This window comes from Limulus polyphemus, unplaced genomic scaffold, assembly GCF_000517525.1.
Source record: "Limulus polyphemus unplaced genomic scaffold, Limulus_polyphemus-2.1.2 Scaffold2233, whole genome shotgun sequence".
Lineage (NCBI taxonomy): Eukaryota > Metazoa > Arthropoda > Merostomata > Xiphosura > Limulidae > Limulus > Limulus polyphemus.
The window spans coordinates 88918-107577 of record NW_013667843.1 but is presented as its reverse complement, the minus strand read 5'-3'; the positions used below and the strand labels follow the sequence as shown (position 1 = coordinate 107577).

At 31.3% G+C, this 18660-nt stretch overlaps 1 protein-coding gene and 1 long non-coding RNA gene across 4 annotated transcripts in view; one reads left to right on the top strand and one right to left on the bottom strand.

Moving 5' to 3' along the window:
• The window catches only part of LOC106466351 (transmembrane protein 53-like), a 28984-nt gene extending 11782 nt beyond the window's left edge, over positions 1–17202 (top strand). For 2 of the 3 annotated variants that reach the window (XM_022394345.1, XM_022394346.1), the window contains exons 2-3: positions 1530–1653; positions 12157–17202. In XM_022394345.1, the coding sequence (XP_022250053.1) occupies positions 1530–1653; positions 12157–12954 (922 nt within the window). In that variant the 3' untranslated portion in view covers positions 12955–17202. Of the gene's footprint in view, positions 1–1473; positions 1654–12156 lie in introns of those variants that run through there. The other variant, XM_022394344.1, reaches the window with a different exon arrangement.
• LOC111087506 lies at positions 1649–12875 on the bottom strand. Its single transcript, XR_002612184.1, has 3 exons — positions 12743–12875; positions 6865–6940; positions 1649–5898 (listed from the first exon to the last, which is right to left on the bottom strand). It is a non-coding gene; the product is annotated as an uncharacterized LOC111087506 (long non-coding RNA).
• Positions 17203–18660: the final 1458 nt, after the last annotated feature.

The following is an 18660-nucleotide window of genomic DNA, read 5'->3' as shown; positions in this document are numbered from 1 at the left end:
AAAAGTTTCTATAAAAATACAGGTTAAGGAAATAATTTGAAAATAATAAACTGGGGAAAACAAATTAAAATCAACAAAATAAATCTTTATTCACAACTAATACCACATTGGCCAGCTTCTTACTCCCTGTTATGACTTCTCACTGACTGCTGGAGTAGGAGAGGCTTTCCAAATGTGTTCACACAAGACAAGAATAATTATCTTATACCACGCTTTTAAGTTAGACAAAGGCCAAATGCAGTATCTCGTGATTGCAGCTTGTAAGTTAATTAGAATCTAAATTTCTTCATTGAAAAAACAAAATGCTTGTTAGTTAGTGGCAGAATATTACAGTATTACATGTATAACTATGCAGTTATTTGAAATATGAAATATTCTAGACGATAATAATAGTGATAAAAGGTTAGATGCAAAACTTTTTAATAATATTTATTAAAATAATACATACTGTGGTCCTGATAGTTTGGTGCAAAAAATAGACGCAATATGTAGGAAATTAATAAAAAATTCATATACAAGTTAATAGAATATACCAAGAAATACGATGCTACCACAAAACAGGCATTTCAGTAGTAGTAGTAGTAGTAGTAATTACAGCTGGACATTTAATGGAATTTACAAACTATTAATCATCAGGCTCATTAATCCAGTACATTGAACTGATTGATTATTCTTAGAAGACTTGGATGTTGGAAAAATCAAACATTTGAAACACTAATTTGGATGAGTTGATTATTTTCATGGGTCATTACACTAATTTAAGCTGAACAATCTTAAATTAGTCAAAGATAATAAAAAGAAATCATATGTCAATATTTGAATTACTTGAATAGTTGGAATAATCAAAAACAATAATTTTTATTAGTTGATTACTTTTGTGACATTGATCAGTTTAACCATAATTTTAACTAATTTATTAATTTACATGACAATAATCAATGTAATCAGCCAACTCTAGCAGCAACTTGTGTTTTATGTTTTTGTCTTTTTAATGTCTTTCAAGCATATAAGAAAAGTAAAGTTATTTTTATTATTTTATCAATGTTAACTCTTTTGAAGCAAATTTTGCCATGGTATTAAGAAATCACTGGATGTCTGGTAGTTTATTTCCAGCTAGACTGAAGAAATTAAAATTATAAGTTAGTTTTATCTTTCATGTAAAAAATTATCCTATGATTTTTTACTAAAACAAACTTCATGTTGAATTTATTCATGTTTTGAATGTACAAATTTCACTTAGTAAAATTGTTTTACAAATTGCATGATTAATGTAAATATATCCACACAATAAAAAAAATTAATTTTATGCAAACTGTGTCTTAAACCTTTTGCATACCTATATTAACTTAATTAGAAAATATGGATGAGATATAATGATATACTCTTATACTTGCTGCATCTTCACATATGTATTTTAATCTCATTATTAACTAATTTGTTTACACTTAAGTCTTTCAAAATAATTGTAAGCTAATGTCATGGTATATTATTTGGTACTTCTCACAAACATTTTATCTTTCATTGCATAGAGAAAACATGAAGACTCTTCAGGTTATTCGTCAAACTAAGGTTTTATTCTCCATGTGCAGGGTCAGGGCAATAAAATGGAGCCATAATTTTACCAGTGTTGGTAACAAGCCACAAATAAGAAAAGTAAGGGTCTTTATATTATATTATTTTATCAACATTATCTTTTCTGAAGCAGCTTTTACTATGGTGTTAACAAATCACTGAATATCTGGTAACTTATTTACAGCTAGACAGAGATGATTGTTGTTAAGCATAAAGCTACACAGTGTGATATCTGTGCTGAACCACTTGTGGGCATTTAGACAAAAGAAATCAAAATTAATTATATGTTACAAATCTGTGTATGTCAAAAGACAGTAAAATGATTAAAGTTTTACAAATATACCTGTAATCTTACTAAGTTGTGTTACATGCAGTAATATGGAATTTCACATTTCTCTATACAATTTAACCCAAAATGATTTAAGGTTTTTGTGATAATCAGCAATAAAATAAGCATCACAGCATGAAAAAGATTTAAGTAGGTAGAAGAGTTTATTGTAAGTAGGATATGAAACATTCTAAAAGTGCTAAGATGTATAAACAATACATTTTCCAAGTTTGTAATTCCTTATTCTCATTTCTCTTAAATTATTTTAAAGACATATTCTGTCAATAAAGACTGGATAAGAATGTGTTTAATAATTTATCTTAAGCAGCATTTAAAATCATTAAAAAAAGTTAAATGAGACACTTCTAAAGCTTAATTGTGTATCTTATCCCTAATAGTTATTAGTTTGGAATTATTCCTTTTTCAAAAAATATTCCAGTAAAGAAGAAAAATAATTACTAAAATAATCTTTTTATAGATGAGAAATTTCTACATTGTGAATACACGTAGGAATAGCAATAATATTTTGCACTTTTCATTCATTAATTAAAAGGATCAACTATCCAAGTATTCAGTGGTATACACAGCATTTCATGGGCCCCATAGTTCAGTGCTCTTTATTGACATTTAACTTTTGATCAGTTAGTTAATTTAGATTCTGATATGATTACTTACCTCTTTTCACAGTTATAGCTATTCTCGATTTGACTGCCCTCTAGTGCACAAAGTTTCACTCACCACTAGCTTTGAACTCCCACTTAATTCTACGTTTATACTACATGGTTCAGCTGTGTTTAAGCAAATTAACATGCAACAACCATTCACTAATAGGAGTGTGACGCACCTTCCTATTGCAGCTGAACCCAATCTTCACTTTCAATTTGGCACGAAAGTGTTAAGACTTAGTGCTTGATTTCAAACTTTTTCTTTAGTGAGTTTTTAAAATATTCAGTATATAATTCACTATCATGTTGGATTTCTTTATTTGAATCTGAATTCTATTTCTCTCTCAATTACCAGGAGTCAGTCACTATTTTTAAATTCACAATTTCCTATTATGACTACAATGGCTACCAAAAGTACTGGTGTTCAATCAATAGCCCGTGATAACGGCTGCATGTGTGGTATTACTGGTCGAGGAAATATCGTCCATAGCCATCAGGAAATGGTTTATTTTATGCCCACCGAAGGATCTTCTGATCTACAAACAATTCTATCTTTACCTGAGGATTTAAACTTGGACAGCCTTCCCTTCCCTCCTCCTTTTCTGTGCAAGTGTGTTCACAGCATATTGAAGCACCTAGACCTCCATTTTTAGACATAATGTCATCACAGGTATGTTGTGTTTTGTCTTTGTCACCAGTGTCATTTTATCCCTCCCCCTTCGTTATTAATTGAAGCACCATGTTCATGACTATTTGGTTTAACCCCCTTTGCCTGATATTTTACAGATCCATTACAGGCGGGGGTTGGTATGTTGCACCCCATTATAAGGGCTCATGCACTTGTATATCATCATTCAGCGAATCCTTTCTTGTTGGACAACATTTGGATTCACTTCTTCTCCTTTGGGGCTCTGACCCTAATACTTCAGTGTGTTTTTCTTGAGCACAATTTGCTTGCATCCATTTATCCCTCACAACACTCCTCCATTATTTATTGTCCATTCATCTGTTGTATGAGGCTTTCTGTCACTCTCCTGTGGGTTTTTGGTGGAAGCCCATCTCCTCCAACTCACCAACTTGCCCAAATTATCTTCATCTGCCCTTTCACTCCACATTTGGCTCCTGTGTTGCTGGGATATCTTGGGTTGGGATGCTTTGTTGACACACATGTGAGTTCTTTCCCCTTTCTTGCTAGATCTTCAATCATCCCTTTTTCTGAGATCTGCAGTCTTTGTTGGTTTTACAAACACTTTGGAGTCGTGTGTTGAATCTGCTAGATTGCACAATTCCTTATCTTCCCTTACTTTCCATTTATCCCAACCTCTTTATCTCCAGTTCCAATTTCCTGCCCTCCTCTTTCCTCTTATTTCCTGGTTCCTCTTTCCTGGACCACATCTACATATTGTATCATTGTTCACCAATGTCCTGTATAATGTCAGTGGTACCAGTGACTACCCTATGGATTTGGGTCCTGTGAGAACCAGGCTTACTCATTTCTCAAAAGTGTGGGAGACTTTTACCACCAACACTTGTGTCATTTGGGTTTTATCAGAAGGACTCTCCCTCCTTTTCCTCACATCTCCCACTTTATTCCCTTCTCAGTTCCTTTCCCCCCTCAAGATCCCATTTCCCCCAGGATCTCACAGAAGCAGTTCAAGATGTTCTCATCAAAGACACCATTGGGTAGGTTTTTCTGTGATTCCAGGGTTCTGTTCCTGACTTTTTGTTGCCCCCAAGATGACTGGGGATTGGTGTCCTGTTATTGATCTTTCCCATCTGAATTGTTTCCTTGATGTGCCTCAGTTCACCATGGAATACTTTCTCTCTGATGGGCCTTTCTTCCAGGGCTTTGGATGATTAGATTCAATGTGCCTGACACTTATTTTCACATTCCTATTGCTCACATCTCAGTCAAGCCTAGCCTTCTCCTCTTCCTCTACAATCCATGGAGGTTTTAGTTCAGAAGGCACTATCAGCACCTTCTCTCCCTGCATGAGAGATTCTGTCTGTTTTAGGGACTTGGGCATCACTAAAGGCTCTTATCCTTCTAGGCCATGCTTAAATGCACTCCTTGCAGTGGACACTATAAGATCATTGGCACCTCATCAGAAACCCTCTGGATTTATAGATATCCCTTCCTGCTTCCCTTCACTCTAACTTCCTCTGCTGGTTAGACAGGGACAACAAGACAGTGGGGAACTATTCCTTCTACCCTTCCGGATTGTCATGTCTTCACAGATGCCTCATTGTCAGGATGAGGTGCTTGCTGCAATAACAGAAGATATCGGGCTGTTGGTCTCAGGAGGAGTTAGGTCATCACATAATCTTTTGGTACTCCTTGTTGGTCATCAGGCAATAGTTCATTTCCTTTCATCTCAGTGGGGCATGATAGTTATAATTCATTCTGTCAACATAACAGTTATCTCTTACATCATCAGTTAATGGAGCACTTGATCCTGGTTTTTATGTTCATGCACTCTCCTTCTCTGGGCTCACAGCTATCAAATTCATTTGTTGGTTTGTCACATACCAGGTGCCCTCATTCTTGTCACAGATCATCTGTCCCATTCAGACAAGATTCTACCCACGAAGTGGTCTCTCAACCCCATGTATTCTGATGGCTATGTTCTCAGTTGGATACTCCCCAACTTGGTGCATTTGCCTCTCAATTGAATGCCAAGCTTCCTCTCTTTTGATCCCCAGTTCCAAATCCTTTGGCTTTGGTCACAGATGCATTCAGCCAGGATTGGAAGAACCTTTCCTTTATGCATACTCTAGCATCCACCTTCTATCCTGATTAATTTCTCTCATCCAGTCCACTTTGTGTCGAGTCCTTCTTGTGGCTCCTTTCTGGCTGGCTCAACTGTGGTTTCTGTCTTTCTCTAAGAACAACCTCCATTACCTCTTCCTCTCTCCTGGGCCCTCATCCAGCAACCTTAATCAGGGTTGCTTCATCCCTCCATTCCCACACTCTGGCTTTAGACGTACCGTACCATTTGTTGGCCTCTTGCGAGTGGATCAGGACTATCCACACATGTAGCATCTCTGTTGTCTCACACATCATTCCTCATCCATGTCTGTGTGTCAATGTGAGTGGAGATTATTCTATTGTTAGTCTATCTGTTGTAGATTCTCCCCCTCCTCTCCTTCCCTTACTCAGATATTTGATTTTTACATGGTTGCTTAACAAGGGTATGTTCTTTTCAACTATTGCAGGCTATAGGGTGGCCCTGTCATTTCCCTTTTATTTTCCCATTTTTGCTGTGTGTTATCCTCTCCAGTTATTTCCCTTCCTTCCATATCTCATATTTACAGCCAATCCACTTAGGAAAGCTGTAAGAGAGAATGAAGAATCCTTGAAAGCTCTCAAAGTGAAAATTGAACAGAAGCTGTCAAATAAGAAAAGCTAAAACACTTTAACTTTGATTTTCTTTTAATTACTAACAATTCAGTTACATTTGTACACTGCTAGATTAGTAATAAAAATATTTCTGCCTTTTTGCCATAAGTATTTTCATAACATTTACATTTGAAAACACGTATGTTTAGGTGCAGTTTCTTGTGTAACCCACATGAAATGATCCTTCAATTTCTAAAAATTGTCATTGAAAAGTCATGAAATTTTGTTTTTGCATAGATACAAGAACTGTGCCAGTAGTTTCTTTTATCAGTCAAATATCTGATGTATCATATATCTTGATAGTCTAACTTCAAATCTCAAAGCTTTTCATTTCTATCCACTCCAGAAGATTACATATCACTTGACTAACAACTTAGCATTTATGGTATGTAATCATACATGAACTTAGTATTTATACGTAACCTCTAGGGCAACCTTATGTTGATTTCTTAATATAAACATCACTCACTTTAATATATATATATAGTAGTTAAACTGATTTAATACAAGGTTATTAATTTAATACTATCTATATATTAATATTTTCCATTTCATTAAGTTTTAAACAAACTGCTAAATTTTTTGTCACTCTTATGATGCAACACTTTTTAAGATTGCAGATGTGTCAGATGCTTCTAAATATGCACTGTGAGCTTATATGAAATATTTTCCTAGGGAATTAATGATGACTTCACTGATTTTGAGATATGTCTTTGACATATTAGCAATAATTTTCATTATTTATGCTAGCATAAGCAAAACAGCTTTAACCATGACACTTTATGTTAACTAACCAAATGTTTGTGAACAAATATATTCTTTGTAAGGATAAACTGCTTCCCTATAAATTTACCAAATGAATAAAAACTGAGATTGAGTAAGATTTAAACTCAACTTACCTGATGGATGCTTTAGCCAAATTTATACCTTATGTAAGCCTTGTAAAGAAATCACTCTCTGAATTGGCTGCTTGCTCTATATTTTGAGTAGACAAATTAGTAGCCATCACTCATTACAGTAACAAAAGTATTGTTGAAACAGTATAAATTGAAATCAAAATTACAAATGTGAAAAACATGAGACCTTTGTTTCTTTTAATATGATGCAAAACATTAAATGACAAAATAACAAAGATGTGATAACCTTTAGTCTATTAACTGTTTAATAGAAAAAGAAAGTTCAAAACTATTATTGGCAGTAGATGTATCTTTAGTATTTTTTAGCATATAGTAGTTTATCTTGTCTGACTTTATTTTGTAGTAATTATTTTAAACTCCACACATTAATAATCTATGTGATGCTAATCTAACTAATGCAAATTAACAATTAAAATTCATTAACATATTTTCTACCTGCATTTACAACTCCATTGAATAATGCAAAACTTTCAGAATGTATATTCTTTCAGTTATTGTACCTTCGTAGGTCTTGTATTACACGAAATGCAGAACAGTCTTATTGACCAATCAGATAATATTTTTTATTTTTGTTAAATATAAAGCTGAATATGAAACTCCAAAAGAAAAGATGCATATTTATAAGAAATAATGTATGTATTTATGTACATACCATTGAATACTGATATGGATAGATCAGTATTGCAGCTATAAGTGGTGGCCAGAGCTAATTAAGATTCATCCATGTAGATAGCATCTACTTGTTAACATAAATTACTGTCTTATTTAACTAGCTGTTACTGTCAATTCCAAAACCTATTAAACTAAGTTATCTGTTCTTGAATTCCACAAGTCAGGTTCTTATTTTACTGTGTGTAAGGATGTAATTTGGCATGATGCTTTAGCTGTTCTAATCAGCTTGCATAGCCCATGTCCATTTATTACAGTTCTTGTTTGAAGGTCACATGAGCTTTCAACTGAATTAATTTTCAGAATGGCACACTGTCTTGTAATGTTACAACTAAGAGTGGGATTCAAATCTACTGATTTATTACCATGTTTCTAATTTGCCATATCTCAGTTCTCCTGTTATCAGTTTTTAAAATTTGAACAGCTCTTGCACTGTACTAATTGCCTTGTACAACTACAATACTTTGTTCAAGACCATTTGATCTTTGAAAAAGACTTGAATTTAAATCCCACCAGGTTTCAGTTTCTACTCCAAGATAAAAAATTGATTAACAAAAACAAAATGTCTGGAAATTTTTAAAACCATTAACTTTTGTATATCTTTGTTTTATGGTATTCCAAAAAATAAATATCATAAAAGAAATTGATGTGAATTGAGAATCTGAGCGTCAAGTTGCAAAATATAAACAACAAAATTTTAACTTTTTTTAGTAAAAGAATTGAAACTTCTTTTAAAGGCAGTGGGAATTTTTCAATTGTCTAGTTGAAAAAACCATTTGATTACAAATTTCTTTTTGACACGTTTTCCTAAATCATGTAAATGTTGTATTCAATCTAGAATATGAGTTTTGGAATTGAATAAGAGGACCTCCTGGTCAGTGATCTTTTATTCAAAAGTTGTAATGGATTAAATAAAATGAAAACTGTGGCAAAAAAGTGTTTGCAATCAAACCTTATGTGAAATCACATTCATTAGGTTTAAAAACATTAGAATTAATTTTCTGATTAGGTTTTTGCAACAAAATTTGAAATCAGAATACAAATGTTTCACAAACAGAAAAGATAATCAATTAAATAAATTTTAAAGTGTAAAGTAAAATTTATAAAAATAATGCAGAAAATGTTATTGAAATAGTAAATGTATAATGAAATATATTAGTTTATCTCAATTAAATAAGATAGCATTGGTAGAGAAAATCATTAATTATTCATCTATTTTTGCCAAGCAAAAAAGATCCAACACTTAAAAATAACTGTTATAACTGGAGTTTTAAAATAGCCTATAAAGCATTAACAAAACAAATTGATAAAAAGGAGAGAAAAAATATGTTGTTGTAATGTTGTTCTTTAATCGGCTTTTTTAAAATTATATGGTGAAAATAATTCATAGTCCAATTCACATAAATGATAGCAAATTTGTTATTATGTGTTATGTTTAAGACCTTTTTATTGTTAGTCATTTTAATTAAACATGATTTGATCAAAACATTTAAATCATTTTCAGATAGAAATTCACCAAACAAAAAAGAAAATACTTAAATTTTCACCTGAATTTCCAGATTTGACCAGTAATACACTAGATCATATCATTAATTTAAACTTTGGCTATAAGTGCCATTAATATGCAGGATGAGTTGTTAAACACCAAATTAGAGAATAAACTCATTTTGATCATCTATAAAGAAATCCTAAATGTTGGAAGAAAAGAGATTCAAGTGACTCATAACTCTTGGTCAGTAATCATGGATATAACATTTAATTTGAAGAAATAAAGGTTGGAAGTTTGCAAATGTAAAAGGTCTTCCTTTTGGAAAATCTGTTACAGCTGCATTAGATTTATTTGCATTAACCCAATAAAATAACAATGGGGATCCAGGACCCTATTAGCTTTTCACCACATTTTCTTAAACTATTTATCTACCAAATTGTTTGTGATCTATGATTTTATTATAGAATCCTTAATAACACACAGGTCATACACATACATAAATAATAATAATAATACCATTAATATTGTGATTAATTCCACTGATTATGTGTACTTTTCGAGTCTACATATTACCCTATGTATTTTATATAGAAGGTGAGTGATTTCACTCAATCTTTTGGTCAATTCATTACTATGAGTGCTATATAACGGGCAAAAATATAAAATTACTCAGCATGATGCAATATGCAGTAACTGATTCCTTCATGGATCTATAGCCAATCTTATTCAAACTGACACCATCTACAAGAGGTGAAAATCTTCTTGCAGATGAAGTTAGAGAGTACAATGATGGAAAATAGAAAGTGAGATATCAATTCAATTTTTTAAATGAAAACTGAAGCCTAATTTACCCTCGAAGCCCTCGATGTTTGTTAAAAAGAGGCCCATCATGGAGTTATATTTTATAACAAAATTTGACTGAGTTAAAATCCTCTTTAAAGAGTATAGGATAAAGAAATTTCATTTCATTAAGAATCAGTTATCATTATTTGGATTGAATACCATAAGAGCCATAAAAGCTGTGGATTCAGTTAAGCAGAAGGCTGTATGCAGTTCCAGATATATCTGTGCAGGATATTGTTAAATCTGCACGAAGTTCAAAATAAGTGTGCTAATAGAGAACCTACTGTTAGATGGACTAAGTTTGAAATAGAAAGACCATCTAATGCAGTAATTAGCAGTTTATTCAAACCAGAAATGCTTTTTCTCCATTATTTTGTGACAGTTGAACACTATGATAACTTTGGAGAAAGTATTTTAAAGATTCTGTTGGGTTGAGTGCTACTGGTCTTTGGAAGAATGGTTTTAAATTTGTAACCTGTGTTGTGAAGTAAAAGGAATTAGAATCATTGGCATACAGTTGCATTGGCTTAGAGAATCACTTGAAAGAGTGTATGCAGCTGATGATGTTACAAGTTTCATATTACAATTGAATTATGGAAGTAAATTTCTCATGATAATTATGAATTTTGTTTCTTTAAAATTGTAGGAGTTGTATGATGTACCAAACTAAGGAGTTAAAAACTAGAATTAAAGCTGGTTAGTTAATTCTTATCAAAATGCAAAGTATGTTGGAACTGATATATAATCAAAGATTAAAATTTGAATCATTGTAGATTTCTGAAGTGTGTGTAAAAATATTGAGGGGTTGCAGATACAATGGTAAAATTTTATAACTCAAGGAAGTTGAACCAGCCTGCTATGGAAAGTGGCTAGTAAGTAGGTGTGAGAGAGACGAGGGATCAAGACCTGCTATTTCTGCTGAGGACCTAATGATCCAAAGAGTCTTTGGTAATTTGGAAATGGCTAAATAGGATGAAAATTCCTCAAACATGCAATTTCTGTTAAAGTTGTATTTTTCAACATTTTAGATACACATCTATAGCAGGTAACATAAGAAATATTAAAAACAAATCACTTATAAACCTTCTGTCTGTCATTCTGTTAATATTGTTTACTTAATCTGTTGCCCCCCCTTTTTTTTAGTTACGTTGCCTTTTGTACAATAAAAATTGGGCTACCGTTGAAATTAGAATTTAAGAATACTTAACTGATATTAATCATAAGATACCAAACCTTTTATTGTTCATTTCAACCATCAGGTTTTGACTGATTAAATCTTTATTCTTTTATTTTAACTTCACATAAATTTTGGAATGCCTTTATCTTTATTCTGCTAAAAAGACTTTTCTAAAAACATACTTAACTTACCACTGTTTTACTCTTTTATATACATTTCCTTAATGAACATAGTTCAAATGAGGCTTGTTTTATAGCTCTGAATTACTGACCTATTTTTGTTCACACTTGTTTTGAAGTATTCAGATTTGTATTTCTTTTACACCCTCCCAATTCTGAGACCTTGTAACACAATAAATTAAGTTTCAATATTTGTGGTGGGCATAGCACAGATGGCCCAATGTGTAGCTTTATGCTTAGTAACAAACAAACAAAAAATCCTTCTTTTACTGGTATATATATTCGTGTTGGTGTTTCTTTTTTTATCAGTTTTTATTAACTATTTTTCTGTTTTGTTAATGCTTTATTGAAGAGCTACTTCATCTGGTATGTTTAATATTATTTTCTTAACTGCCTTTAAGAATTATCATTTTGTATTATTTCTGTTAGTTTCTTTTTGTGTTACTGCACAGTGATGATCATACTAAACATGAAAATGTGGTAACTTGAGGATCGATGGGCAGAACTATGAGATGAGGGCTGAGAAACACTACAAATATTGAAGTTTGATTTCAGTTCTGAATAACATTGTGCTCTTTAATTTTTTGAATCCTTTTTAATATAAGTTTTATATAGTAAATCAGTATATCTTAATGTAAAAAAGAAAGAAAGGCATGCACGCATGAAATCCAGTGATATTAAAATGTGTGCCTGTACCAGATAACATAAAATGATAAATTTTTTCCTCATATGAATTAAATTGTTACTTAAATAAAACTAATTTTAGAAATTGCAGAGCCATATTTCATAATTACTTGTAAAAAAATGTTCTTAAGTTCAGTGTAAAGTTCTAGTATTAAAACTGAGAAAAATAAAGCATGGATAATTTTGGTTATTAAAGTGTTTAACAATATTTATTTTGTATTATTTCAAAACAGGTGCTGCTGCCTTGTGTTGTATTTCACACTGTTGCACAGGTCCACACAAATGCTCTCAGTAAAAATATGAAGCTTACAAGAAATGATTCATCAAATGAATCCAATACTCCATTAGTTGTACTCCTTGCTTGGATGATGGCTAAGGATCACCACCTTAAAAAATACAGCAATATCTATTTAGAAAGAGGGTTTGATATTCTCACTGTGACAATGTCCCCCATCCAAATGTTACTACCTACATCTGGCTGTCATATCCTTGCTCAGTCATTACTAGGTTTCTTAGAGCAAGAGCAGTATGAAAAGATCATATTCCATGGTTTTTCCGTTGGAGCATATTTGTTTGGAGAGTTTTTACGAAAGTTGAATGAAAGTAGTTTATATTTAAGTTTGATTAGTCGATTTAAAGGACAAATTTTTGATAGTGCTGTTGGCTTTGAAGGAATTCCAAAAGGTTTTCCTCGTGCTGTTACAAGTAATTTATTGTTAGTCAAATTTGTAGAGTTTTACATTCGTAATCACCTTCACCTTATGTACAATATTGCAACTAAACATTACATAGAGGCATCCAATGCTTTCCATAACTCACCATTGAAGTGTCCTGCTTTATTGTTGGTCTCGGCAGATGATATGGTGGGAAATCCACAGGCCAATCAAAAGTTGATGGCTATTTGGCAAGCTCAAAACATAGATGTGTCATGGAAGTGTTGGGAAAAATCTGCCCATGTCAGCCACTTCTATCACCATAAAGATGAATATATTGAAGAGCTTGACAAGTTCCTGAAAAAAATTCAACTGTAATGTAAATCAAGCTTGCAGACATGTGGTATAGTTTTATCAAAGGTTATTAAATTCTTAGGGAAATATTGAAACTAGTGATTTCTTATATAATGATTCCAATCCCCTTTTTTTGAAGATAACAATACTACTGTGCCCATTGTTTTATGTTTTGCTATCACTGCAGTAATCAATTGACGATTCTTCGATTCAGCTGGTATTTCAAATTGATTGGGATATCTGTGAATAAGTTCTTTCCTTATCCAACCTGGATCCACGGTTTAACTTAATTGCTACATTTAAACCATCATATTCACATCCCATCTAGAACATTGTAAGCATATTTCATTGTTGCATCAATTTACAAGTTAGGTTTTCTATGTTGACTCTCATGGTCACGGGTCTGGTTCAATGACCTAGACCACGAAAATAGTACAAAACATCGTCTTGTTGTCTGATCAAAATGACCCAAACCTTTGTAGAATGACTCTTTCTTTTTTTTTATCCACATCAAAATGCCAGGCTCGCTGGTGTAGCAGGTGTTAAAACTAAAAAAATTATGAATTTTTTTTTGATACTGTAGATGAAATTCCATATTTATTAATATCTAACTTATATTTACAAGCCAACCATCTCTAAATTTACTGCTTATCTGAAAGTGTGTTTTCTTGATGTTTGCCATGATCTTTAGTAGGAAGTTATTCTCAATAAAATTTATTTTGGGAATTGTTGCTGTATAAGGTACCACCATGTCTACAAGCTGGTTCAGCTCTAATTTTATGCATATGCCAACTAGATGTACTTATTTTGATCATATCAACCTTTATATGACATATATTGTATGAGACACTTAGTATAATTCTTCAAACTTCTTTTGTGTGTGTGTTTGTAGAAAGATAATTATCTAATTTTAGTGTTTTAGTTTTCATTACTTGTCCAGGCTAATACAAATTGTAAAGTTGTGTTGTAGTCTATAGACTGCTTGGAAATGTAATTTAATTCATTAGTTGAGGTTTACTTTCACCATTCACACTGACTTAATTTTATCAATAAAACTTTCATTAGATACTTCTTAATTAATTTAAAAATTTTTTTGACATTTAATATGCACAATATTCTTTTTTTGAAACAAAAAGACATGTTTTAATATTTCATTACTTGTACACTTTGAGAAATTTGAAGGGAGAACAGCCTTTTCTCATGGTAATACAAAATTCCACACTCGCATGGCATTGTAGATAGGGACACACATTTGCCTGTGATAGTGAAAGACATACAGATAAAAACATTCTGCCAGTTTCACCATTCCTCATGTGGTCTAATGGGGATTTGAGGCAGAAACTTGCATATTTTTCCCTTTTCAGTTACTTGTTTTTCAATCATTTCAGTTTTTATGGTTGATAAAGTATTCTTCATTAGAAGCACTTCTTTAGTTACTTCCTGCTGACATAAACCTGTATTTTGATATTAATCTATATGATACCTGTTTCATAACATACATTCTTCAAGATTTTTCAACCATTTAGTACCAAAAGACAACTAATCCTTATTATTAATATCTATATATATATCATAAACATTCGTGGGACAAGTTAGTTGCAAAATAAACTGTGTTGACTGCACATGTATCTTGAAATTAGTTGCCGATACCAACTGTAGTAAGGGCACTATTATTGTGATTGATCTTGTCATTTTATTTGTATTAACATGTAATAATTATTGTGATTAATTCCTCAAGACATTTGTATTCAGTAATACTTTGTACCATAAAACTACAACCAGTAGCTTAAGTGTTTTAACTCATGATGGCTGTAGACCAGATGTCACAGTCTTGAAAGGAATTCATATTTTGGATACAATATGCAATTAGAAGATAATCCAAAAGTTAATAAAAGTCCTGAAATGTAAGACATTTTATGAATTCGTATTCTAACTCCTGTTCAAAACTTCAGATCTTATCAAAGTTTCAAAATTGGTTTTTAAGATACTAAAATTGTAGAATTGTTACAATACTTGACCAGAAGACACTTCTACTCTAAAGCTAATATCAGCAATTACCTTAAACACATAATAAAGGAAATCCCAGTATCTCATCACTGCTCAATTTAATCCAAAGATCACATTATTCACAGGTAATATGCAGTCCATTACTTATTAGGTTATTTGTAAGTAGTATTCAGTGTATTGTTAGTCCAATTAAACTAGCTTTCTAGTTAAATTAGATGGTATGTTAAGAAGGGAGTTGTTTACATTTGTATCTGGTTTCTTTTACTTGGGAATATGGCAAGATTTACTGACTGTTTATATGGAATTGTTAAACTGGAGTAAATTGAAATTGATTTAAGCCCTGTGATATTAAAAAAAAAACTTTTGACTCATGCTACAAATAGAGATGTTCATGAAAATTATTGTGAATCATAACTTGCCTATATTCAGAAAGGTCTCCTATGATCACAAATGAAATTGTGAGGTCAAATTAGATTTTACTTATTTTTATTCACAGCTGGTTCATAATATAAACTTCTAACTCTTCACAATTGGAAAATTTAGTGCAGAAAATTTCAAATCTATAAGTTGTTTAATCATGATTTTATGGTTAATAGAAAAATTAGTAGTAATTCTGATTTTGTATCAACACATTTTGGCTGCAGGTATACAGTATCATGAAACAAAATGTAAAAATAAAAAAAAACATAAATTTTGACACATCATAAATGAAAAGCTTAGGAAGTTTTTCTCTAACAGAAAATTAAATTATACCTTTTCTCAAAGGATGTTGAATCTTGTGAATGTCCTAAACTATAAGTTTAGATGGAAACAGAAAAATCTATAAATTTATAGCACTGCTATTTTTACTGAGCATTGCCATATTTATTGCCTAAAGTAAGAAGATATTAATATTGATTGTTTGTTGCTGAGGTCAGTGAACTTTTTTTATTCCTTTATAAGGAAAGAACCAAAGTGTGTATTTTTAATCTTTAAAGTACTTATTCTGCTGCTTTGAATATAGTCAGTAAACCATTATTTATTGTTTAGAAACAAGTTTTTTGTTGTTTTTTTGGTATCTTGGTTGTCATTGCTTGAAATGAAATAAAAATTACTCACTTTGTTTTCATATCTAACAATCAACATTAATTATCTGACCATGATCGTTAAATGATGTTATGTTAAAGATTTTGTGGAAGATCTGTGATATATGAAATATTCTAATTTCATTGTTTTTATATTCTAATATTTTAAAAATTTCAGGCATTATGTGCTAATCTAAACATTTTAAACAAAAGGACTACTAGTATAAATGAGTGGATATAATTCCAATGGTCATTGTAAGTATATCTTGAACATTAGTAAAACTGTATACATTAATTTTGTTCATGGATTACTGCAAAAAATATTAAGTGTAGAGAAAATATTTTGTAGTTGTAATGGCATATTAAGTATTGTAAAGATAGTCAAACCACAAAAAGTAGCTAACAGTTACATAAAAATTAGATATGCTTGCTCACAGTCCCTCAAGCTATCTAAAAACATGTAAATCTCAAACCTTGAATATCTTAAAAAAAAAAAAATATTAGTACGTAATAATTTTTTTACTTAAATGCAAATAATTCTCTACACAGTGTTTCTGTGATGACTTTCTTTTCCCAAAATGTATGTGTAAGTTTAGAGATTTTTCTACTAATGTTGTATTTATAATATTTTGAACAAAACCAGTCTGTCCTCATTATAAATTTATCTGGAAGACCAAGTGAATTTCACTTTTGTACGGTGGGACCAAATATTTAGTGCAAACCAATGGAATTCTGGGACCTTGAAACTTAGTAAAATTAGCATGCCTACTTAATGATAATTCTGTGTTTCTTTTTACATCTTATAAGTTTCAGGCACAAGGAATTATAATACTCCTTTTATGCATCTGATTAAGTGTGTAAAACAAAGTGTATGCCTGGATGTTTTATATTGTGTATACCATTTGCTTACTGTGATTGCAAAGCTTTTACCAGAAAAAGTTTAAAACATTGCTGTTTACTGAATAGGATTTTTTATGGTTTATACTTCAGATAAAATACCTTTTAAGAATTTGTAAATTTCACATTTAAAAAATGGGATTAATTGGATATGTTTTCATTTAACGTCATGATCATTCTGAATATTAGTTTTTTTTGTAAAATTTGTCTTTCTTATGAATGTAAGTTTTGAAAAATGTAGTGATTTATAATTCTGTGATGGCTTGTATGTCTTTTTCTTGACATAAATAATTATTTAAAAATCTGTTTGTAGTTGCTTTCTAATATAAGGCTTTTAAAGTTTAACTCATTGACTGCCAATTTGCTTAACTTACACTTTTAATATTGGAAAAACTAAAATTTAAGTAAAATAATTTTACATATGGTGTATGGCTTACAAAAATTCAGTGTGCATTTAGAGCAGTTTCAGTTAATGGGTTAAACAATGATAAGTAAGGCTATTGGGGGGGGGGGGCAAAGACGTAACGTATAACTACATTATCTAACTTTAACCTTGTGTGTGTGATTATTATGTATTGTAAAGGTTGCTGACAGTTGAAAAACAAAATATGAGTTGTACAAATTTATAATAATGCCTTAAATAAATCATTTACTTGTAATAAAAGATAATTCACTACTTTTAAAATGGTTATTTAAATTTTCATTCAGAATTAAAATATACCGGTACCTATATTATCTTCAAGAAAATCATATTTTTGGGCAGAATATAAAAAAATTGTCCGATTGTGACTTTGTGGTATTCTCAGATAGTAGTGATTTCCTTCAAGGGAGGAAAAGATACAGTAGAAACTTGAAACAACAAGCACCATGCCATTAAGGGCAGATCTTTTCAGTCTCTTTCTTGTTCCTACTATTTGGAACCAAATATATCTTCAATAATGGGCACCTCGATAATCCGGTTTAATGTCTTTAGTCTCATTCTCTATACAGGTGCTTGATAAAACAGGCAGTTATCTGTGTATGCCTGTAAAGTATACTGCAAAATTTCAAACATCCTGGAAGGGGGACCAATATTCAATCACTTGTGATGTTTATTTGATCAGCTCTTAACCATATAAGGTAATAAATGTTTTCACAGATTCAAAATGCAATCTTATTACTTTGTGGAATTCTCATTGTAAACACTAGATATATAAGCCGATAAATTCCACATTGTGTTCTTGGAGCTAGGATCAAATCAGCTTATATATGTGAGCTTGCTTTGTTGTTCTCAAGGGTATTGTATTATGTTTTCACATAAACAGTCTAATGACACAAGGGATGATTTGTTGCTTTATTTTCAGTGAATTTATTTTTCAGTCATTGACTGTAAAATAAACACGGAAAATAAATGTGAAATGTTTAGCTGTTCAAACTCTGAAGAGAAGTACTTTGAAATTTTGTGACCAATAATAAAGAAAAAAAGGCACTATAAACACTTGTGGAGATATTCATAACAATGAAAATGGTAAAAAAAAAAGTCTATAGATCAGTCATTTCCCCAAATGGAATCTTAATATAAAAAAATGCTTTTAATGGAAGATAGTAAGTAATATACATACATGTCAATAAAACTTAAAATTTTAAAAACAAGAAATTAAAAGCTGTTTAATCATGCACTTACCAAAAATATGAAAAACAATTTAGAACTAATTAATGCTAATAATTTTACTGAGCAATGTTGTACAAGTTTTTGTAGATCATTCTCATTTTGAAGTAGATG